Source organism: Simochromis diagramma, unplaced genomic scaffold (assembly GCF_900408965.1).
Source record: "Simochromis diagramma unplaced genomic scaffold, fSimDia1.1 OVJJ01000682.1, whole genome shotgun sequence".
Classification (NCBI taxonomy): Eukaryota; Metazoa; Chordata; class Actinopteri; order Cichliformes; family Cichlidae; genus Simochromis; species Simochromis diagramma.
Window position 1 is genome coordinate 682,009 of NW_024387359.1, and position 24,713 is coordinate 706,721.

At 38.0% G+C, this 24,713-nt stretch overlaps 2 protein-coding genes and 1 long non-coding RNA gene across 4 annotated transcripts; 1 reads left to right on the top strand and 2 right to left on the bottom strand.

Annotated features, from left to right (window-relative positions):
* The first annotated feature begins 433 nt into the window (after positions 1-433).
* LOC120718633 (rhotekin-like) lies at positions 434-20,246 on the top strand. Its single transcript, XM_040007208.1, has 13 exons — positions 434-593; positions 2,319-2,518; positions 2,719-2,765; positions 2,841-2,894; positions 3,046-3,163; positions 3,286-3,528; positions 3,631-3,725; positions 3,834-3,940; positions 4,033-4,167; positions 5,231-5,393; positions 10,335-10,433; positions 15,001-15,088; positions 17,806-20,246. The coding sequence occupies exons 1-13, from the start codon at positions 495-497 to the stop codon at positions 17,810-17,812; spliced, it is 1,455 nt and encodes a 484-aa protein (XP_039863142.1). The 5' UTR covers positions 434-494; the 3' UTR covers positions 17,813-20,246.
* LOC120718634 lies at positions 704-11,130 on the bottom strand. Its single transcript, XR_005692533.1, has 3 exons — positions 10,885-11,130; positions 10,522-10,580; positions 704-1,055 (listed from the first exon to the last, which is right to left on the bottom strand). It is a non-coding gene; the product is annotated as an uncharacterized LOC120718634 (long non-coding RNA).
* Positions 20,139-24,622, bottom strand: arid6 (AT-rich interaction domain 6). Of its 2 annotated transcripts, none has more exons than XM_040007206.1 (6): positions 24,228-24,622; positions 23,627-23,783; positions 22,915-22,967; positions 22,564-22,661; positions 22,309-22,474; positions 20,139-21,830 (listed from the first exon to the last, which is right to left on the bottom strand). In XM_040007206.1, the coding sequence occupies exons 1-6, from the start codon at positions 24,237-24,239 to the stop codon at positions 20,505-20,507; spliced, it is 1,812 nt and encodes a 603-aa protein (XP_039863140.1). In that variant the 5' UTR covers positions 24,240-24,622; the 3' UTR covers positions 20,139-20,504. The 2 variants fall into 2 exon arrangements, with proteins under 2 accessions (XP_039863140.1, XP_039863141.1); XM_040007207.1 differs by having other exon boundaries at positions 20,139-21,827; positions 24,228-24,621.
* Positions 24,623-24,713: the final 91 nt, after the last annotated feature.

A 24,713-nucleotide genomic window follows, 5' to 3' on the forward strand; every position in this document is an offset into this window, starting at 1 on the left:
CCGGTGGCGCCAGTGTCCGGCAGCCTCGCCTCTGTCAGTGCGCCCCAGGGCAGCTGTGGCTACAATGTAGCTGCCATCACCAGTGTGTGAATGTGTGTGTGAATGGGTGAATGACTGAATGTAGTGTGAAGCGCTTTGGGGTCCTTAGGGACTAGAAAAAGCGCTATACAAATGCAGGCCATATGTCATGTAGTTTTGGATACTGGATGCATATTTACAATGTTCCCTTGTTTATTATTGTTCCCTAACGGTATCATTGTTCTGAACAAAAATAGTTCTCTTATATTTTATGGTTTGCCCGTGTTTGAATTGCTCTATATTTAGGTGTTTGTAGTACTTATGCTGGAGCTGATGGCTAAAAGACTAAAACGTTTGAGACTTTAATCCCTCATGCTGCAACCTCTTGTAGGGAGGCTTAAGACTGTTTTGATCTCTCTGTTGAGCAACTGACTGCTCCGTCTGCAGGTCCACTCTTAACGCCGTTTCACTCAGCTATGAGATTATCCAGTTCGCTCAGTGTACTTCCTGACTCAGCGGTGGTGGAACAGTCCTCTTACGTCCTGCACACAAGGAAGATGAATAATAATACGCAGGTTAGTAAAACCATATTATTTTAATATTGACTGACTTTTAGATTAATGTAAATAGTTATTTGATACATTACTTTTGGTGATATCTAAAAATCTAGGTGTAAAATGTAACCTTAATTGTTAACTTCATAGATCTGTAAATATCTGAACAAGGAATGATGTCCATGCATAACAGACAGCCTATCAAAAAAACCAAAACAATTTTAAATGGTATTTTTAGCACCTTGTTGCAAAAACACATCAGAATGCCAAAACTATTTAGCTAGCATGGTGTGAAGTGTGACCTCAAAGAAATTGAGGAAACTGGACCAGCTGAGCATAAAAGAAGATGTTGCAGGCCTAAAAACTATCTACAGCAGAAAACAGCATTCATTAAGAAAGGGGAATAAAATAAAGCAAAGACTTGACACAGGACCTGAGACATGCAGGTGGCCCCTCAGATGATCCATCTACTGCTCACTGAAACTTAATCAGAAATAAAGAGTAAGAATCACCAATTCTTAAGGAAGAGAATACAGGAAGAAAAGCCGTAGCTATGCCAAACAATGCAAAAACTGGCCTGTGACATTGACATTTTTATTGACATTTTTAGTTAGTTTAGTTTACAAAAACAAATAATAATATGCTGTCAGTCATGGATTGGCCTCCTCTGAACCCAGACTTCAAGATCCTTGAAGCAGTGTGGGATCATCTTGATACAGAACAAAAAGCAGCCCACATCCAAAGAAAAGCTTTGATTGTTCTTCAAGAAGCCCGGAGAGCTATTCCTGAAGACAAAGACATTACAAGAACGCTTGTCTAAGTGAACCGAGGCTGTGATAAAAGTGGTCATACCGAATACTGGCTTTCAAGCTCAATAAAATAACACAAACCATGATTTTGCCTTTATAATATATTTCAATTAATGTTTGCAAGTTTCAATTAATTGCTTAACCTATTTCCCATTTTCCATGCACACATTTGCCACTGTACTACCGTATATGTGAAAGAAAAATTAATTTACTAAAACATATTTCTAGATCTGGGAGAAAAACAACTGTAAAACTAGAGTTTGTTTAATTATTTGAGCTCTGTTCATAGTGAATTACACATACCAACAAGGCTTAGACTCAGAAAACATGACCGAATTATGCAACAGTCCTCTGATCATTAAAGCTGTACTTCACCTCAAATGATGACTTGTTAATCACTTCAGAGGAGTGTGAATAAGAGTTCTTTGTCAAACAGGTCTGATAGTTAACAGCAATAAGTACATAATGATTGGAAATTTACTGTTGATAGTCATGCTTCCTGATGTGTGTCTACTCACGTGCACTTTAGATCTTTATATCGTAATGCCCACATTGTGGAGTAATAAACCAGTACTCTCAAACAGAGAAAAGCTCATTAGGAAATGTGCTTCTAAGTGGATGGTGCATAAAGAATTCCTTGAAGGAATTCAATCTGCTGCACATGGACTTTGTGCTTGAAACACACTACTATATTTATACTTCTCAAAAACATCCTTGTTAACACAAACCTTTAACAAGAACCTTGGCACTGCTTATATATCCAAGGATTAAAGTGATGCACCAACATCTTCTGAGCTCTTATGTAACAGCTGGTAATCAAAGTCAATAGCACAAAATCTTCGACAATGTACATAAGATCGTAGTTCTAAAATGATGTAAGATGTAGCCCTTTGAATTCTGATATCATTGTCTTTTCTTTTACACAAATCTGTGGCAGGATACTGCAGTGCTTCAGCACATTGAGAGGGAGGTACGCATGCGTGAAGGAGCTTGCAAGCTACTGGCAGCATGTTCCCAAAGAGAGCAGGCCCTGGAGGCCTCCAAGAGCCTCCTAACCTGCAATACCCGCATTCTGGCCTTGCTCAGCCAACTACAGAGGATGAGGAAAGTACAAATCCTACAAAGTGTGGGATGCAGGTCAGATAATTGAACTATGTACTGAGGATGATGTAAATATACACTTGTATCATAGAATAGAAACAAATCATGTTTGTGCAAAAATCCATGCCTCTAGCTAGCAATTAGAGTTCAGCTAAGCTGACTGTTTAAATGGACCCCAACCCCAAACCTAACCTTATTCTGAGTGGTTGATTGACATACTACGTAATTTACTGCAGGCCATCTGACGATCTGGTGCCATGTACAGGAAAAGTAGCACTTTCAGGTGTGTTTTAAAAGATTTCTAAAAGTACTTCAACTAGCCTTTTACATTTCTAACACCATGATGTGCACTCTCTAGACCTGCGAATCCCCCTCATGTGGAAAGACTCAGAGTACTTCAAAAACAAAGGAGGTAAGTCAAAATGAAAAAGAGCATGTGATAGCATCTGGTGCATTTTTTGGTTTACACTATGTGCACTAAATCCCTATGTACTGGCTAAACACACAAAATATTCTTCATTCCCAATATATAACAAGTGTTTACCTAAAGTTCTTACTTTCAGAACTACATCGCTGTGCCGTATTCTGCCTGATCCAGTGTGGCACAGAGATCCATGACACTGACCTGGTGATGGTAGACAGGACATTAACTGACATCTGTTTTGAAGACACTATAATATTGTGAGTCAAGTGTTTTTTATTTCAGTTTGAAAGCTAAGTTTCTGCTTTCTCATCCTCTTTAAAAACACATTCGCAAGCTTTTGTTGAAAAAAAAAGTAAATGCATTTTCTCTGTGTGAGCAGCAACGAGGTAAGTCCAGGGTTTCAGCTTCGCGTTGAGCTGTACAGCAGTTGCGTGGTCGATGAATTCTCCCCTGGGGCCATAGGATCCTGGAGAGTGAGCCGTCTGGGGGGGTCTTTGGGATGCTCCTCTGGGAAAAAGATCCGTGCTGCATTCGAGTCTGCAGCTGTTTGCGGATCCATTTCCAGTGGAGATGTAAGATCCGGAAGCGTGCCACCAACATTATCACCTGACCTGTTGGCACTGTGAGCATGACACTACAAGGAAACATTTTATGGTGTCGCTTGGAAAAAAAAAAGCAACAACAAAAAAAAAGAATGATTGTGCAAAGTTCTTTCTTTCTCAAGGGGACCTAAGTACAACCTTTTGGCTCACACAACCCTGAGAATTGAGCATGTCCGGGAAGGTTTCAAAACGCATGATTTGTCACTTTCAGCGACAGGTGAGTCTCCTGTCCTGTCATTTCCTCTCCTCTCTCCTCCTTAAAATCTAAATATACATAAATAATGAATCTTTTTAAAATTCCTAATCCTTTTAAATGTTTTGCCAGAGGATAATCCATTCTGGTTGCCTTTGTACGGAAGTATGTGTTGTTGCTTAGTTGCTCAGCCTCTGTGCATGATTCAGCCAGTGATAAGTGGCCAAATCAAAATCAAGGTGACAGAACCTTTTTTTTTTTAATTGTTCAATATTGTTATTCATTTATCATTATTATTCACATTATGACTTTTCTCACTGCTCTTGCTCAGCTCAGCTCAGAAGAGGACTGTAATTATTCTGAAACTGTCTATGGTGTCCTCAAGAGACAAGCCCTTCTCTGTTATCAAAGTCAAGAAGGCCTGGAGTCTGAGGACAATGCCTTGCTTGAGATTCCAATCACAAAGGTTGGTTCTAAACAAGCAAAATCTGATGAATAAAGGCAGTGATTCATTTAGCATTTTGCCAGTGTTGATTATAATTACACACCAAGGCCACTAGAGTGCACTGACGAATTATTTAGTGGAGAGGAAAAGTGTTGTAAGGGTGAGGAGACTGAAATATTTTGCGCAGTTCAAAACAGCTTATATAGATTATAGATAGATAGTTCTAATTAAAATCAGTCATGTATGTTCAAAGCTAGAGATATAAAAAAAAAAAGATAGCATCTCCTTGAATCCCCTCTTATTTCTACCCTTTTAAAACCAAAAATAATTTTCTGTTTCGGCAGGGAACAACACTGAGATTACGAGCTCTTTTTAAAAAGATGTTGGTGTATCAGAATTACCACTGTTGCAAGGATAGACTCACCACAAGACAGACTAGGTTCAACTGAAGAAAATGTGAACTGCAAACACTTGAGTATAGATTTTCTCTTTACGTGTGAGATTTTCAGGGAGCCTTGTTTTTGAGAAGCTCAATTTTAACATGTGATACAATTAAATGGTGACTTCGTGTTGCGGGTATGCTCAGAGCAGCATACCCACAACATGAAGCTTGGCAGCTTTTGCAGGTGAGCATCATGGAAACACACCATGGAATTTCTCTCTATTAGCTAACAATGACCATTCAGCTTTTTTAATGCAGTATGTAATGCAGTGATGAGCAGTTTATTGCCTGTGATGAAGCCATTTAGGTAATACAAAAGGTATGACTGTTCCCACCACTAACACATGACCCTACGCTGTGTTCACTGCATCATTCCATGTTTGGCACTGATCACCACCTGCACTCATGTATATATCATGTATATATCTATCCACTTAGCACTTTTAATTCTTATTCTTATTTTATATTTTTATGACAGTATGTTGCACTGAAGCACCGCAGCAATTTCCTAATGTTGTAAACCTCCTCAACATCTGGCAATAAACCCTTTCTGATTCTGATTCTGATTCTGATTTCAGTAGATCAGCTGTAGCGTTGAGGCTACCTGCAGTGTCTCAGCTTATTCTTTGTTTTTCCTCCCAGGATACCGTTGTCTGTATGTCTGACAGAGATCCTGCCAATTGCCAGAAAATATACATCAATACACAACGTCAAGGGGAGGACATAACTTATGTGCTTACCACATGCACACTTGAAGACACACAGCACTGGAGGAAGGCCCTCTGTCAGCACATCTATAGCATGAGTGAGGCCTGAATGAACTCTTTGTTTCTTTTGCTTGTTTTTTTGTTTTTTTAAGTTCTTTGGGCTTTACAAGCACGGACAGTCAAATCCCTGGCATGACCTACTAGCAGAACTTCTTACACAATCTTTACACAGAATGACGCTGGATTTGCAAGGGAGACGTTACAGGGATGTTTGGTCTGTCCTGTTTTTACTTCAACGAAATTATGAGTACGTTTATACAAGAACAGGGTGTGCACAAAACTAAACCAACTGAACACTCTTTGAACAAAGAAAGTTCACACTTCTGCCAAGCTTGCATAATCCCCCAAAATACGATATCAAACTTGCAGGATGATTGTAATGAAATGTTTTGGAGGTGTGCGTGCACCAAAAAGCACATGTGCAGCACAGTTCACAAGCCCATAGACATCTGAAACTGATCACACGATTTGTTGTTCTGTTGCAACTTTGGATTTTTTATGATGCTTTTTCGAAACATAAGGAGTTTAAAAACAAAAAAGACAGCATTTATATCTTCATTAAACAAAGAAGGTGCAACCGGTAGGTGAAATAACCTTATATCACAATCAGTTTATTAGTATTCACGTGTATCTCGGCTGTAAAAACTTCTGGTTTCAATTGGATGTTCGGAAAAAGTGACGATATGATTTCATTAACTTTTATCGTCTTTGGGCGGAGCCACGGTAGTTGTTTTCCCCACTTTTTTTTTCAGTCTGCATACATAAGATAGTTGATAGTTGCTTGCAGTATCGTGTTGAGGCCTGATTACTGAGAATGTTGTAGGTTTTCATGCCTAGTGCTAAGTTATAGCAGGGCTTTGCCAAAACGTAAAAGTATTATTCTAAGAGGCACAATCTTGTTTTTGATAAGGTTCCAGGAGCACAAAAAGAAAATCAAATCAGAAAGTAGCAGCGTGGAAATCAAGTAACTCATAATTAGCTTCATTCTTACTTCATTCTTATTTTTGGGTGGTGCTTTTTAGCTTTTATTTTGATAGGACAATGGTTAGAAGACAGGAAAGCTGGGACAGGAACAACTAAATGGCTGCTTCAAGGCAAAGCCAGGCCTCTGCATTTAAGCTGGTGGTTAACTAACACATTACAAGGTTTGCTGTATCAGTGGGTGCAGATTCATACAGTAAATATGCAACATATACAGTATGCCACCTCCTCATATTTCTTTGCATGACTGACAAAGAAAATACAGATTAACATAGTTGCAGTCACACCTGTGTTTTAATACAATAGAGCTAGACAAACAAAGTGAAATTGAATCAAACTCAGTCTCCATTCTTATGAATGGATGGAGGCTACATATCAGGTTTACAGTCAGGTCCATAAATATTGGGACATCGACACAATTCTAACATTTTGGGCTCTATACACCACAATGGATTTCAAATGAAACGAACAAGATGTATTTAACTGCGGATTGTCAGCTTTTATTTGAGGGTATTTACATCCAAATAAGGTTTGCATATGTGCCTCCCACTTGTTAGGGACCAACAGTAATGGGACAATTGGCTTCTCAGCTGTTCCTTGGCCAGGTGTGTGTTATTCCCTCATTATCCCAATTACAATGAGCAGATAAAAGGTCCAGAGTTCATTTCAAGTGAGCTATTTGCATTTGGAATCTGTTGCTGTCAACTGTCAAGATGAGATCCAAAGAGCTGTCACTATTAGTGAAGCAAGCCATGATTATGCTGAAAAAACAAAACAAACCCATTAGAAAGATAGCATAAACATTAGGAATGGCCAAAACAACTGTTTGGAACATTCTCAAAAAGAAGGAACGCACTGGTGAGCTCAGCAACACCAAAAGACCAGGAAACAACTGCAGTGGATGACCGAAGAATCCTTTCCCTGGTGAAGAAAACACCCTTCACAACAGTTGGCCAGATCAAGAGCATTCTCCAGGAGGTAGGTGCACGTGTGTCAACGTCAACAATCAAGAGAAGACTCCACCATTGTGAATACGGAAGGTTCACCACACGATGTAAACCATTGGTGAGCCCCAAAAACAGGAAGGCTAGATTAGAGTTTACCAAACGACATCTAAAAAAGCCTTCGCAGTTCTGGAACAACATCCTATGGACAGACGAGACCAAGATCAACTTGTACCAGAGTGATGGGAAGACAAGAGTATGGAGAACGAAAGGAACTGCTCATGATCCTAAGCATACCACCTCATCAGTGAAGCATGGTGGTGTAAGTGTCATGGCATGGGCGTGTATGGCTGCCAGTGGAACTGGTTCTTTTGTATTTATTGATGATGTGACTGTTGACAAAAGCAGCACGATGAATTCTGAAGTGTTTTGGGCAATAAAATCTGCTCATATTCAGCCAAATGCTTCAGAACTCATTGTACGGCGCTTCACAGTGCAGATGGACAATGACTTAAAGCATACTGCAAAAAGCAACCAACGTTTTTGAAGAAAAAGAAGTGGACTGTTTTGTAATGGCCAAGTCAATTGCCTGACCTGAATCCGACTGAGCATCCATTTCACTTGCTGAAGACAAAACTGAAGGGAAAATGCCTCAAGAACAAGCAGGAACAGAAGACGGTTGCAGTAGAGGCCTGGCAGAGATCACCAGGGATGAAACGCAGTGTCTGGTGATGCCTATGTGTTCCAGACTTCAGGCTTTAATTGACTGCAAAGGATTTGCAACCAAGTATTAAAAAGTGAAAGTTTGATTTATGGTTCATATTTTGTCCCATTACTTTTGGTCCCTTAACAAGTGGGAGGCACATATGCAAACTGTTGTAATTCCTACACCTTATTTGGATGTAAATACCCTCAAATAAAAGCTGACAGTCTGCAGTTAAAGCACATCTTGTTCGTTTCATTTGAAATCCATTGTGGTGGTGTATAGAGCCAAAAATGTTAGAATTGTGTCGATGTCCCAATATTTATGGACCCGACTGTACATAGCATTATTCTATATAACATGCTGATACCTGCTACCTACCTGCATTTATTAATGCTGTTCATAGAATCAGATAAATTTGCGTGACATTTTTTGTACTTTGTGTTACGGAGAAAAAATCTCTCTTATGTTTAACTGAAATCTGATAAGGTGTTTCAGTTTGTTTCTTATCTGGAAAAAAAGGGGAAAAATGCAATAACATATTTATCTATACACGGGGACGAATGTAAGGGTTATCTACTGCATCAACATATCGTTCCACCTGTATCCACAATGCTGCAGGTGACATTATAGAAAGTCAAGAGACCAGCTGACTTGTATTTGTAATATTGTACATCGTGAGATGTTTAACGCGTTACGCTGGTATTTCCCAAACGGGTCCCCACGGTGAATCAGGATAGATTTTACACCAAATGCCCTTCTTGACATAACCCTCCGATTTATCTTGTCTCTGTTCCTGGTGTCAAACTGAAAGGGTTTTGTTCACGTGCAAAGTGAGTGCGCTAGCTGAGTTTATAGACACCGTTTGGTATGTGACTCTTCACACATCAGTAGACAGAGGAAGTAGTAAACAGTTCACATACTTTGTTGTATTATTTCATTTTAGACTGCCATCAGTGTACACTCAATAACCTATATTTAAACTTAAAAGACAACTAAATTCTTCTGCATATATAATTAGAAGCCAAAACAGAGATGCAACATTGAACTCCACACGCGATCAGGTGATTTTCCATCAGCTGTGTCTAGGGCTTAATTGGATTAAATGACGAGGCCTGGAGTCACCCGGGTTCTTTCTAGAGGTGTCCATGTGGCCTTGTTCACAGATTAACCAAGCAGGGAGGGTCATCAGCACATTTATTTGACTAATCCCACATACACAGGGAGAGTCCTGTCTGTCTTTCTTTGGAAAGGTCATGCATGTAGAAATCATGATCATTAAAAAAGGTGTGTCTCTAAATAAAAATACATTCTGCATACCTCAGGGCTATTACTGTTAATCTTCATTGTAATCTTCTTTTAATAAGGCAACTGCAGAACATGTTGCTGCAATGATATTGTGAGTAGGAGAATGTGACATTACGTCACTTGTTGATGTGAACAAGGGAGTTCTTGTTTGTCAGTGATCTGTCAGTGTGGATTTATTTATAAATTTTATCGAGTTTTGAAAGAAAGTATTCAGAGAACCATCATGTGGGCTGCAACGTGCAAAAAAAGATGCAACGACAGAGCACCTTGTACATCTAATATGTAATTGTGATTAAATTACATATTAGATCTCTTATGTTATGTTAAACAATCATGAACATAATAAATAATGTTAAATAGGGAAAATAAGCATAAGCTTATTTAATTTAAAAGTCCAGATTGAGAGAGCCAGAGAAAAATGTTTTTAAAATGTAATTGTTATTTATAATATGTATGTAACTTTGTAATTTCAACATGTTGTCGCCTCTTGGCCAGGACTCCCTTGAAAAAGAGGTTTTCAAGAATTTTTTCTCAATGGGACTTTTCCTGGTTAAATAAAGGTTAATAATAATAATAATAATTCTAATTGCATACAGACAGTGTGCACACAAGCCAAATCTGAGTGCAACACCGTCATGAAAAAAAAGGCCTCTTTGTCTAGATAAGCTTGATTGATGATGCCTTGCAGTTTTAAGAGTTTTTGTTTTTTTAGTGGCTTCAGTCTGCGCTGCCTCTTGTCCAGCAGGTAAATCAAGACCGTGTCATCAGATGAGAATGTCTTTCATTGCTCAAGAATACTGAAATTACTGTACAGTGAAAATCTGGTTTAATATTGGTCAATACTGAAATATTGCTTTTTAGCCAATGCAAACAATTATACTACTGATATGCTTTTAAACACCCATTCAGGGCAATAACAAACATGCTTGCCAGCTAATTTCAAAATAATTTGACAAGATAATTGCTGATGTCAATTTTGGATTGAATTTTTTTCTATTCATCTGCTACATAATTGTATAATATTTGTATTATTATTTTTGCAGGCCATTGGAAACAGTGCTGTGACAACCTCATGAAGATACAAATGCCGAGCTCCAGGAAATCAGTAATGACGAAGCAGGGATCTCTATACCATGAAATAGGTAGAGTAACATGCGCAATGACTGAGTGATGCCAGCTTATGCCACAGCCCCAGAGATGGTGTTCAACTAAAACCTTAAACTATCTTACCAGTCATTTGGTTTGCCTGACTTGGCCAAGGACAGTCTCATTCTCAAGTGTTTCACTTCCTGGTTAAACAACAACAACAAAAAAGTAACTGATTTTAATTTCTACATCTGACAGCTTTAATTTTTATCATTGAATGTTTATTTTAAATTGACTTTAAAACAGACTTTTTCACTTTGACTTAATATCAAAAACAGATTGAAGCTACATTTACTGAATTTGTTTGACCACATGGCATAAGAGGAATTTAGCAGTAGCCTGATCTGGTGTTGCCTGGTTGCACATCCTCAGATGCTGAACTCCATAAGCATTTAGACTTACATTTCTACACCCTGCTGTATGAATTAAGTATGCACTGTTCCTTACCAGTGTTTGGTTTGTTGCCAACTTACAGGTGAAATATTTGTCTCTAATATCGCTAGCGTTGATATTTTTGTTGCGACTGGCTAGAGTTGAGGATCCACTCCAATCTGATCTACTTCTGACTTTGGTTCGCTACTATTTGTGAAAAGCATATTCAGAGGGTTGTTTGAGGTTAAAAAACAATGATGTTGCATAAGAGTGATGCAAAACAAATAAGCTTAGTAGCTCAGCCCAAGCCAAATGCCACTGGCATATAACACTTACACTATATTGTCAAAAGTATTCACTTGTCTGTCATTACACGCATATGAATATGATTCTTAATCCATAGGGTTTATTATAATATCAGTCCACCCTTTTCCAGCTATAACCTTTCTTTGTGCACTGGTGCGCAGTCATGTTGGAACAAGAAGGAGCCATCCCCAAACTGCTCCCATAAAGTTGGGAGCATGAAGTTGTCCAAATGTCTTGGTATGGTGAAGCATTAAAAGTTCCTTTCTCTAACTGATGCAATGGTGGCAAAGAGAGAAAGTGACGTAAGATTTGCGCATGCGTGGTACCGATAGGGTACCACGCAATCTATGGAGTCCCTTGCGGGGCTCCATAGATTTGTGGTAATTTTAAAAAGTTTACATTTCTTTGGTATTGAACCGCAGAAATTAGGCTTTCTAGGCCTCCATACCTTGGAGAGCCTGAGATGTTCCCAGAGAGGTGGAGTCTAAGACCCAAGCTGACATATAGACACAGACGAACAGGAGCACAGAGACACAAATGTGCATTCCCACCCCCATATACACAAACAAATACTCGGCACTCACCTGACGTGGAGACAGACACAAATAGACACTGTACACACATTCACACTCCCCGAATATAGTCTATATCCCAAGTCCGGGTACCCCTGCCCCCAGAGGGGCAAACCGTACCCGGATCCAGGAGATGTAACCCTTCTCTCTGGGGTGGAGGAAAGCAGATCACCTCCTTATCTGCAGTAGCAGGGAGGCTCATATGTAGTGTTGCTGCGTGTTGCTATAAAGTGCATTTAAAACAAAGGGAGGGCATGGTGCTTCTTGCCAGAGAACAGCACGGCTCTTCCCAAAAACCCTGACACACACAACAAAACTATTGACTATACTACACACTAACTACACAAGATTTGCGCTAAACGTTGCAAATCTCTCACTTCTCAAAACACCGCTGTCACTCCTAAAACTTCCCCCCTTCTTAAACAACTAAATGCCATGTTGCCATATCATTTTTTGATTGGTCGACATGGTACATTTTTCCACCAATAGGAAAGGGTGGGGTTTTTTTTTGGTTTTGCTCACAGGCCGAGAGTGCTTGCGAGCGTTTTCCTTTTAAAAACCCCATTTTTACCGTTTCATCCTGCAGTAAATATAAACAACGATAGTATTCAGGAAGAAAACCAAACATTGCATATTTTTATCATAACTCTGGTTTTACGTGGCCTATAAACACAATTTAAAAACTGGTATAAAGTCCACACTTTTTCCATCAATTGATCCATCTGATCCTGCTCACATCTCCAATGGTTGTCATTAACGTGGCTTCACATCAGCCACGCTGCTTTGCTAGCTAAAACACCGGTGTCGGCACATAAGGACGCTGTCATAGCCTGTCAACGAGGTTGATTAGCTGCGTATATAAGAATGTGAATCGCATTATTGGCTGGACTATGGGATAAGGTGGCATTGTTCTAATCCCATACGGGAGCAGCCAGTCACTTACTGACTAACACTGCAAAACAGTGTTAATCAGTAAGGGCTGTTATAATGACTCTGGTTTTACGTCGCCTATCAACACAATTTAAAAACTGGTAAATATCACTTTGTTGCTTTGTCATCTTGAAGTGGTTAGGTAATTGGCTTACCGCCACTACTTTATTCGTCCTCAGTCAAACAGCAGCATTCATGCGATTGTTTTGCCCCCTTAGCTCCAGGTGTTGTGCCAAAAACTGATCGTCTACCAGACAGTGATTGCCGTCCGCGCGACCGCGCAGCTGCTTAAAGCTGTAGTGCCCAGATTACTATTATATTACTATTACTATTATACAGCTACTTCCATGCAACTGATATAAGGTGCAGTAAGCTGAACACAGCTTCAACCGTCTTTTTGTTGAAAAATAGTAATGCGACCGCATTTTCTTGTTAGTAACAGTAACGGCGTTGTAACGATAGGAATAGTAATTAGTTAGATTACTCGTTACTAAAAAAAGTAACGCCGTTAGTAATGCCATTACTTGTAATGCCGTTATTCCCATCACTGGTAATAAGCAAGCAAATAATGCAGAAAAATTAGTTTTTTTGGATGGGAAACTGTTCTTAAGGTACACTGAGAGAGAGAGAGCTATGCAGGAAGTGTGATGTTATTGTGGTGGAAGCAAAACAGCAAAAACAAGAGAATTCATGACAATGTTTATGTGAAGCGAAATGTGAAGCTTAGGATCTTCTTTTGCTGCTGGTTCAGTCAATTTTGGTTGGGTAGAGACAAAACCTGCAGCTTCAGAATCTAGCACAAAAAATGACAAAGTGCAGACCTGCCGACGCAACAAAATGAGTGAGCTGTCGGCTTTCAGACCCGACGGCGTGTGTCCGCGTCCATTTCACTTGACGGCACGTAGGGTGAGAAAGCTGACATCTCACTGATTCTGATGTGTCGGCGGGTCCGCGCTTTGTGTCTACCTCTTTTTGCAGAATCCATTTACCTGTTCTGGTTTGCTGTTTTAGCTGTTTGATGGTGTTTGAAATAGTTTTCTGAGCTTTAACCTGAGATTCTGCCGTTTATGGCAAAATACATGTATATTTAAAAATCGATGCAGGATTTTAATGAATCAATATCGCTTTATTAAAGCTAAAATCAATTTTAATCAATAAATAGATTATTGAAACCCACTCCTAGTAGCGATGTCCCTGTGAATGGTACTCATGGCCATTGATCAATGGTCTTTGATCAATGGACTTCGATCAGTAGTTGTTAATCAATGGTCATGAGAATTTGCATCAAGGAACTGACCTCCCAGCACATTGTTCATTTGGTGGTGCTAGTTTCAGTCATTATGCAATGTACTCTTTATAAGGTTGGTCACTTGGATGAGTGACAATACGTTTCTCCCACTGAAAACACTTTCTCCAGATGAACAGAATCAACCTCTTGGGATTTACAAAATGATCATACTATATTGAATAAGACTGTGACTATAAAAGGTGTTAATGGATTTAAATCAAGTAAGAAGAGAATCATTTACACATAGAAATCTATTCATTCATCTCTTTTTTGCAACCAGAGAAGTCGCCCTGTGCTGGTAATTAAAAAGCATGCACGTTTAAGAGACTTTGACTTCATTTTACAGACTGTGAGATTACTTCTATCTTTTATATACAGACACATAATTAGGTGGATCACATGGCTGCCTAAAATAGAAGAAGTGTGATCGATTTAAAAGGGTATAAGGACCGATGAGACTACGCAACCTGTGTAAACCCAGTGATTTTTTTAAGTGATTTACAGATCATGTCGAATTACCAGGGAAACACTATTTTCCTCAATCAGAAGGGAGATGTGCTGTAGAGTACGCACTAGGGAACAGTTTTTTTTGTCTGTCTCTCCATAACAGGAATTCAGACAGTCTTCATCTGTAAAAAGCTGGAGCAACACCTTGACAAACGAGTTTGAGTAAATAGCAGGATGTAAAAGACAAATAATACTACGGAACAATGACACAAAAGAACAAACCAGATACTGTTGACGTGAATAGCTGCATTATCTCAGACACCTGCTGACAAACATGTCAGTCAGACCAAATGACAACATGTTATAAATGAAGCACCTTAAATACGGGTGTGTTTAAATAACAAAATATTCTCTTCGAAACTACGTCCCTATCACTAAAACAAGTCACACAGAAAGAAAATGTCTCTAAAAGGAAAAAGAAAATGCTGTTCAGTCTTTTAGTTCCTTCTAGTTGACTACTTATCAGTTTGAAACATCTCCAGTAAGAAATTGAGTTAAGATAATCAGTCAAGAGTTTTACAACTGAAAAATTTCAAATGATTGTTTCCTTTGTTCCTTCTATTTTTTTTCTTTCTTCAATATTTTCAGCAACACCCTCCTCGCCCAGAAAGCAAACTGAGGTTCCAGATTTATCTACTGATGTCCGCTCTTTGCTCTCTACATACTACAAGGAAAGGTAGGTTTTCTACACCTCTGTGCGTGCAGTGTTTTTGAAGCCTGCCAAATACACCTGTATGTATTTGCCAGCAGGATTTTCTTTCTCTTTAGTCATATTAAATAGTAAATCCACTCCTAATGCTCACCACCACACGCATAATCACTTGTTGTATTATGACATTCCAGCACAGCTTACCTCGTAAGTACAAGCAATGAAACATTACACTTTGCAATTAATATTTGTTATGACCCTGGTAAGTTTTCCGTAGGCAAGGCCCAGGACTTAGGTATATTTTGTGGGCCAGATGTGGCTACAATATAGCTAACAATATACCTAACTGTAAGCGGAAACTTACAGTCACAAGTTGCACATTAAACCTATTTGAGTGTCAAGTTTATTCTCTGTCATATAAAAAGCATGCACAAAGTTGTGTATGGCAGGCCACAATTGTGTCTTTCTCTGTCATCTTCCTAAAGGACATTGTTCCAGCTGTACTGTGCTTTGGTTAAATGCAATGCACGAGAAGAAAGTTTCCAAACAAGTCTTTGTCTCACTTTACTGTCATTAATGTAAATATTTAACATGCTAACTGAGGCCTGTAGAGCCTGAGATGTAGCTCATGTGTTCTGAGCATTGCACAGTCTGACCTTGTGGTGAATTTGCTGGGATGTCTGCTCCTGGGAAGATTGGCAACTGTCTTGGATTTCTTGAACTCTTCGAGTTGGAATACATTACTGTAAGAATAATTAAAATGAAAGGTGTGATTTTCATACTGTACTGAAGCTTACAGCAAACATGCACATAGACAAAGCGTGCAAAAATTCAGTGGCATACAGGTCACAATTGGGTCTTTCATGCGCTCATCGAGGTCAGCAGGGACAGGAATTAACACAGAAATGCAGGTCACGCTTAAGCAAGATAAATACCTCTTAAAGTTATACAAGCATTGTCTTTTGTAATCTGGACAGTGTTTTTCAAACACTAGCTGATAATTTAACTTCTTAGCAAACAAAACTTACAAGTTCAAGTGTGCACATAATAGACCTTGTCAAAAGGAACATACTGTGTTCAGGAGTGTGGTGATTTGTGTACAGAGCTAAGGCCAGACATCAGTCAAAAGATGTCTCAGAGAACAGGTTTTACAGTTTGATAGTTGATATATGCGAGGTAACAACCGGAGAAGACAACTAGACAGGCTTTCACAGTGCTGGCTTGTTTAGTTTTCAGATACTTTGTGTTTGTGGTTCAACCGTGTTTCTTTTAACAGAATTCCACTAGTGAGTCAGACTGTTACACTGTATGCATAAACATACTTTGCATAGCTGTGGGATAGAGAATATAAAACTACCTGACAGATTTCCAACTTTGCATTAAGAGAAAGAGAGGTTATGAAATAAACTCACATCTCAAAAAATAATACAATTTTGGACTCGAGGCCTTTAAATGGCCAAAGACAAATTCTGCAATTCTGAAATATTCTGCACCTAATGAGGTTGCATAACAATTTAATCAGTTAGGTAATATACGTATAAGGTAGATGTATCTTTTTAAAATAACAAAACACAAAAAAGCATGGTGTTTTCTATATATTAATTTATTCTTCTTTGTTCTTTCAAAGATACTTTAAGAAGTTTGCAGTATAAACATGTGCAAAGTGCAGGCATTTTTTATTTGCACCACTGAAACCCATTTTAATATACTTGAGCAGAATTATTATTTCTTTAACTTATTTTGTGGCGTATCGTAAATATGTAACATTCATGTCATTGTTTAAAAGAATTAATTTGGATTTTTGTAATACATATCAAATGAGAAACATTTGAACATAAGTTTATTTTTGTTTTCCGGAAAAATAGATATTCAGGAACACTGCACATGCACTCAAATTGCTACGTTTTTAAGTGGTTATAACCTGTTACTGCAATGTACATAAAATTCAAAAATTTTCAACTATACTCAAAAAGTACCCCATGGCAACATGTTCTTTTTAATATGAAAAGTTATTGTCATTTTTCATCAAAATGTACAACTTTAGAGACCTGTACTGCATTACGATCACAATAATACAAATATACAACTTTAGTGATTTGTGTGCAAATTTGTGCATTGCGTTGACAATACACAACAAGCACAACAAGTTAACCTTAAAGAACTCGGTGGATGTAGTAGAAATTTTAATGGCTTGTTAACCGGACCCCACGCTGCACCCCTTTAAAGTTTGATCAGTTTGATCAGAATTCGTTCAAATCTTTTTGAGCTGTCGTTCTTACAAACAGAATGACATGCACACAAGCTATACCAAAAATGTAACAGACAAACACACACACAAAAAAACCAACAAAAAAAACCCCCCACTTGGACTTACTTGGAAAACAAGACAAACTGACATCCTTGTGACAGTAATCTAGCAAATAACGTGCGCTTATTCTTGTAAGTGAAGCAACCATATCCTCATACCAGCAGATCATCTGATAAGAAACTTGCAGTTGGAGTTGTGGTTTCGAGACCCATTTGTTGAAATCACTTCAGCTGCAAAGAGGGTGTGATGCTTTGGTACATAATGGAAATATTAATGGGTGAGGGAGAGGGAGGATGATTTTTCATGTCAATTTATCATCCAGACACCTATATTACCCAACAGAGATAAGGTGCATTAGATGACATTTTAAGCAACTGTTTTGTTTTCTTTGATTCTTTGATTGATTCTTTTTTTTGTGTCGTCCCATTTTTTACAGTTATTGATCACCCTGCCAAGGACACTGGGAAAGAGCGAAACACACTTCTCAGCAGCCCAATTCTGGTTACCTTGCCCGGTCAAGGAGTTGGAGAAGGACATGATAATTGGTGGTCTTTCATGATTTGGAAGGTCACCAGAATTACTCAACTGTGCTTACTTTTTCATGCTACTCCTGAATGAATCCAAACTGTTTATCCAACAACAATAGCTAGCATTTTTTGGAGTCGAGGTGATATAATGAGATTCCACTCAAATTTTGATTCCATTTACCTTGGCCCCTTATCTTTAGTTACTGTGATAAACATGAAAATATCCATTTATTAGGCACCCACTGGGATAAAATCATGTCTCACTAATTTGAGTATCATGTGCAGCAACATGTGCATTTATATTTTCGCCTGGTTTTATTGTTACACAGGAAGACATGCGTTAAATTTTAGTTGTACTAATGTGGATTAACAATAGCATTGTGCTATTATAGAAAATAGCAGAAGTAGTCTGGCATATTTCTACTGAGTCATAAGGCAAATACTCTAGGAGGAAAATCTTTTTACTGTAAATCAAGAGCACACCTTGCATTGTCTACAAATATTTTCACTGATGTTATGCTTGTTTTGGCCACACCTCTTGGAAGCATATAAAACTCTACACTTCCAGTCAACATCCTGTGGAACGAGAAAAAGGTTATTAGTATTCGTGGAGAAAGCAGGTAGGAATCAGAGAAGGGTTTCTCAGAAGTTTGTCACTGGGTGTGCCTTAATGCTAAAGAGGACGTGTGAGAATGCAATAAGTGATTAGCGCTAATCTAATCTGGTATCTGGAGATGCCAAGGATGCACAGAATCCTTGGAGGCCTTACATCATGATCAGGAATTGCTAAAATCTTATCTTATGTTAAGTATTGTGTTTTAGTATTTTGTTTTCGCCTTGCTTTGTGAAAAAAGAAACTTGAAAATTCATGGATGACAAAAACAATTACATTTCATTATTAAAAAATATAATTTTGATTACAGAGCTTGAGCATACTGGTAGATAACAATTAGAGATAAGACATTATTTTGGTAATGTTTATTTATGGCAATTGTGACATGAACCTTACACTGGATGGTGGTCTAATAAATTTGTTGAGCTCTGTATGTTATCATAAAGAACTTTTAAACAATTTGTAAATGTAAAGCTAAAAATACACTGTGTGCTTTATTTGAATTAATACAAATTTCCTTATAAATTATGAATCTGAAAGTGAACTTTTGAGATAACTTAGTTTGTCCTTGATGCCAGTGCACACGTTTGAGGATGTGAAGCACAGTGCGTTCCACTCTTTAAATAGAATATGTGTAACACGGAAGCACTAAATTACATTTGGCTTGAGGGTTTCCTGGGCTAGTACTCCTGTCAACAGCTTTTACATAAGAAAAAGGCTATTTTTGATCAACCTGTCCAGGGTGTACTCTGCCTCTTGGCCTATGACAGCTGGGCTAGTCTCTGACCCTGGGTAATTGGAAGAAAATGGATAAATGGATAGACAACACACAAGTATTATATGATTATTTTAACCCATACAAAGGCCCGGGTTAAGCAATACTGTGCTGTGTAGTGACAGTCAAATTCCTGTCTGAACATGTCACATGTCTCTCAGGCACCGTTGGGTTTTTTTTTTTTCAAGCATTTTGAAATGTCAAAAATGCATTTAGGGGAAATAAAAAAAAAACAAACAAACCCAGGAAACATTAGGATCAACTTTGATCTACTCAGTATTGTTCCCACTGTTAATGGTTTAAAGCACTATTCAAAAAAAAAATAAAAATAAATAAAATAAAATTTAATCATAATAGATTTCGCAGCACTTTTGTGATGTTAATTAACAATTTGCACGTAATAAATTAACGTCTAAGTTTACTGCAGTGGGAGTGTCGCTTCTTTCTCAGTGTGGTTGTCACACCTTAAAATTCCAGGCTTTCAATCAAAGAGTAGTAATTACATAAATAAAAATTAAAAGAGATACTGAGCTGCCTATGTATCATTCAGGCATGACAAATAAAAACAATGCTCACTAAAGGACAACTGACGTATCTTCTTTTCACTAAAGTGAAAACACGTCTTTTATTCTACTGCAACTATGAAAATGTTTAAAAAAAGGAACAAGTAAATGTCACATTTGGATAGTAAAGTTCAGATATAGCATCATGCTTTAAAAACAAGTGAAAAAAGAGGATTAAGAGAAATGATTCACAAAATGAAAGGATAAAATAGTGTTCACTACATGTAAATGTGTAGAGCGTTGCAGTTATAGCTTACACATCTTTCAAAAATAAAACTGTCTCCAAATTGTAAAGGTTTACAAAAAGAATTTATTGTTTCAACAGATTAATTTCACAATATAACTGGTGTAAAAAAAAACCCCCACTATTAACAAATAGAAAAAATAATCTACTTCATGTGCTTTAAACAAGATTTCACAACAATGAGACTGAAGTGTTAAATGCAATCAACATTTCAGTGCAGAACACAAAAATAGCGCAGATTATCTTTAAATCAAGCAGATTTGAATGGTTGCTTGTATTCCTTTTTTGTGTTCAGCTGATACAAATTGATTGGAAATTAACCTGAAGTATATTCAAAATATAGAGCTATAATATGAGCATGAGCCAGCTTTAACATGGTGTTGGTGTGTTTGTGGTATTGTCTTAACTGGTCTCTACAATGAGTTTGAGATGATTTTTTTCAGCTTCATGACTTCTTCAGTGGTGAGCTGAAAGAGAGGAGCAGAGCTGGAATTGACCATGAGCATAGCTGAAGGCTCCGTCTCCGCCTGCTGCTTCCCTCCCTGGACACCTGCGTAGAATTTATAAGAAAAGTCTTGGTGAGTCCTGGGGGGACTAGGGTCGCTCTCCACTTCAATGGATGACTGGGTCTCTCTCTTATGGGCACCCCAGAAATTGGGTGACTTGGAGTTGTATGACTTATTAATATCCTGCTGATCTTCTGACAAGACACCCTGGTTTACTGCATTTTTCAAAATGGCACCTGAAGGCAAAGGCTTGTAACTCATGAATTGGTTTTGGATTTTATTGTTGTGACTGAGGTTTGGCACATTTCTGAATGTTAGATCGTCAGCAGAACTCTGGCGTTGGGGATTTGTGTGAAATGTCAGTTTGGTAGGGAAAGTGTTTGCGTTAGGCCAATTCCTTTCTGCAGGGTGTCCTTCCTGAGTAGGCTGAGGAACCTTACTTTCATGCATCATTGCTGAGGACTTGCACATCTTGAGCAATTTATGAAACACTGACAGGGGTAACTCAATTTCCATTTTGCCATCCTTCTCTTGAGGGAGACTGGACAGTATTTGGCTAAGATTGAGCCCCATCACTTCTGGAATCACTTTTGTCTCTTCTTTTGGCGTGACTGCAAGGTCTGTGTTTGGAGAACAGGGTTTTTGTGCCACTGCAGCAGCCTCTGTTCCCAGTGGCAGAGCAGAGTCATATATGGGGCTGCTTGAGGGTGCCGTAATATCGACATCAATAACTTGTTCCTCCTGTGCTTTCATGGTATAAGGAGAGGGTGCGACTCCATCACTTGACTCCCCATCTTGTGTCTCAGAGCCTTCATTTGTCAGAGCCCCAGTATGATGATGGGCATATAGTGTGGATGGTTTGTTCAAAAACTTTGGGTTCTTGCTGGCTGAAGGTGGAGCAAATGATGAAACAGGGTTGTTGCTGATGTCCCGGGCTGATGATTTAACGCTGAGGTTCAGGGGCTCAGCCAGTCCGGATGAGGTCTTGTACCGCTCAGCCAGGTAACGCAAGTGCTCTAATGGTTCCTTCACCCTCTCTGTTGAGTTTACACAAGGTTGACTGTAAGGGAATTGGGGCTTGGGAGCAGGGGGGTGTTGTGTGGCCAATATTGAGGGGGGCATAGGGATGTAGGGAGGCAGAACTGTGGGGCTTGACTGATAGTAGGGAGGGTAGTGGACAGACAGAGGGAAGAGATTTCCGTGTTGGTCTGTCTGGAGGTTATGAGGGTTCTGCTGGAGAAAAACACAACGGTTCATCAGGTGTTTGAAGAGTAGTTATGGAGCTACATAAGAAAGTAATTCCACTCTCATTCCTGCTTGATAAAAATTACACAGTGTTGCTGTTAGCCTGATAGTTGTTCATTATTTTCTTTATGCCTTCACTTTAACAAGGCTTTGGCACCTGTTACATATTTTCAGTACAATCCATGAGGTTCTTAACTTCCTATGTAACCCATTCTTCAAAAAAACAAAACAAAAACCCCCATAAATTTCCTTCAATGTAATGATTTATTTATTGTGTTTCAAAGATAAAATATTTAACTAACAATGAAAGGTTTTCTAAATAGCCACAAGAGTAAATTGTTCAATATGGAATACTTTTTCATTTAATATAATAAATAATATTTCTATAATTTTAATCAATGCAAAGCAATAAATCAATTTTGTTATAATTTTTTTTATGTGTATGTCAGTAAAAAACAATACCAACCTGATACACTGGTATGGATACCAGCCTGCGTTTCGCTGGTCTCTGGACACCGTCGTCTTCTTCTTTACTGTAGCCGGCAACAAAGTGGAATGGCTTTGGCTGAAGATGAGGCATCATGGACCTGATGGAAATGCCTTTCACGTGGCATTCATAGGGCAGCAGCAGCCTACACAAATAAAAAAAAAAAGGATCAGATAAAGACAATATAACACCCATTCACAGCCAGATGGACGGACAGGCATAATTTGAACTTACTTCTCGTAGTGTCTGCGGGTGCAGGTGGCTGCGCTTGTACTTCGAGGGTTTCCACCAAGTGTATTGTAAACCTGTTTCCACAATTGCTGAGCAGTCACCTAGAGTAATACAAAAGTGTGACTGTGAGTTTTGACATCTTAGCAATATTATTTTTACTGCAAGCTTAATTGAAAATACCTTTAATATAATACTACTATACTATAATACTAACTTACTATTACAATGACAATATTACTATTATTATTATTATTATTATTATTATTATTATTATTATTATTATTAATGATAATAATAATAGCCATCATGATCATCAAAATTATTCTCATAATAACGAGATTATTCGATTATTACCTGGTGGTAGCCGCCCAAGTCATTGACAGTTTTGAACATGACAAATAAATCAACTGAAAAAAGAAGAGACATACATGTTAAAATAAAATTGACACAGTTGCAAATTTAGGAATATTAATTTCACTAGAAACCCTTTTAAAAAAATTACTTTCACAAAACATTTAATAACTGAGAACTAAATATCACAGTTTCTCGGAGCTGAAGCTAATAGCAGTGGTTTGCTTTAGCACTTGTTTTAAAACAGAATGAAGAAACTGTAGCAAGAAGAACATGTCATCTTCATAGCATTTAAAGAAAAGGCATTTATGATGGATGAATTTTAAAGAAACTGGATTCGATAATTGTAATAATTCATCTTTGTTCAATGACCTGATGAATAATTTAACAAATATTTATATCTTGATTACTAGCTCAAAATTTAACCCAAAGTTACATCTACAAACATTAGGAAAGAGAAGCAAATTGCAAATCAAGCATACATGATTACAGATGTTTCCTTTACTCTTGTTGCTACTACTGATTTATTGGTAGGTTCTCTATCAAAACATGTTGTACAGACACATTTCCTTTTTGAAATATTAAAAATATTTCTAATGAGAATATAACATACTTTCTAAAGTGTTTATACATTATTTTTTCTCACATTAAACAACAGTGAATTAACACATTCTTGAGCTGTGAATCCAAATGTGCTGTAATAGATAATATTTACTTTGTTTGAAGCCCAGATGTGGGATCCTTTCTATTGGTGTTTCTCTCTTCTTCATAAAAAGGTAGAGATCTTTGAGAAATTGTTCCTCTGTGATCTCCTCCACCAGTTCTTTGGTTTGCTCCTCTTTGAATTCATTGTGTGCCATGTTCACTTGTACCTGGAAATGCAGTTAACAGGAGAAAATATTTTATGCTGTGAACTTTTTATATTTGTGTGTTATTTGTGTGAAATATGATAAACACCTCTATGTGAGGTTCCTGAGTGACAATGCCAAATCATCAGGACTAATGATCCCCAAATACATTCCAATTTCTGATTATATATCAGAGGTTAATTATGTTTGCACTTAACTCAGTAAAATAAAACTCGTCCCCTCAGATTTGCTATTTTTGTCCCATTGATATGCGATCTAAAGGGTTGCCAGTGCTCTCCTACTATATCGTCGCATTGCTTGTTTTCTCTGACAACTACACAACAGCTCTACAACAAAGGTGACTAGAGACTGAGAAATACTAAATGATGAATACTTTTTAAAACGATTTTTTAAATGCAGTTATAGGGTGACTATTTGTAGGATTCTATCAGAAATATTGTTACTCACCTGTGTTTCCATTAAGAGAACAAGGATAGGTAAGATTATTTCATTGGCCAAATAGACCAGAGAAAAAGCTGTCTGCTACTACTCAAATATAGTGGTTTGTACTCTCTCCAGATGATTTGAAACAAACAAAGATCGCTGCTGCTAGTCTGTTGTCGTGTCAGTCATGAACTTATCTCCAGTGTCTGTGTGACAATGTGAGAAACTAGCAGTGAGGGTGTTTACTCTAACGTCTTTGTGCTGAGATTTCTATCGTCAAACCAGTTCAACTTGCTCTTCAGCATGCGCCCGAAAACCGTGTACTCCTGTCAAATGCCTCACATATTGGTAGAATAATGAGGAAACCAGTGGAAATGATTGGAAATTATAAAAAGGTCCCTGAACAATAACACACTGCTCAAAAAATGTAAAGAAACTAAATTAATAATTTAAAGTAAAAAAACCAAAAAAAAAACGGTGGTGGTGGGGTTATAAAAAAAAAAAAGGATG

What these genes read in the sequence shown, in the direction of transcription:
- LOC120718633 (XM_040007208.1), top strand. Translation starts at nt 495, where the DNA reads ATGAGATTATCCAGTTCGCTCAGTGTACTTCCTGACTCAGCGGTGGTG. An exon ending in AGGAAAAGTAGCACTTTCAG is followed by an intron (nt 2,766 to 2,840) that starts GTGTGTTTTAAA and finishes TGCACTCTCTAG; the next exon opens with ACCTGCGAATCCCCCTCATG. An exon ending in GTGGCCAAATCAAAATCAAG is followed by an intron (nt 3,941 to 4,032) that starts GTGACAGAACCT and finishes GCTCTTGCTCAG; the next exon opens with CTCAGCTCAGAAGAGGACTG.
- arid6 (XM_040007206.1), bottom strand. An exon ending in ACATCTGGGCTTCAAACAAA is followed by an intron (nt 22,968 to 23,626) that starts GTAAATATTATC and finishes TTCTTTTTTCAG; the next exon opens with TTGATTTATTTGTCATGTTC. An exon ending in ACTTGGGCGGCTACCACCAG is followed by an intron (nt 22,662 to 22,914) that starts GTAATAATCGAA and finishes GTATTACTCTAG; the next exon opens with GTGACTGCTCAGCAATTGTG.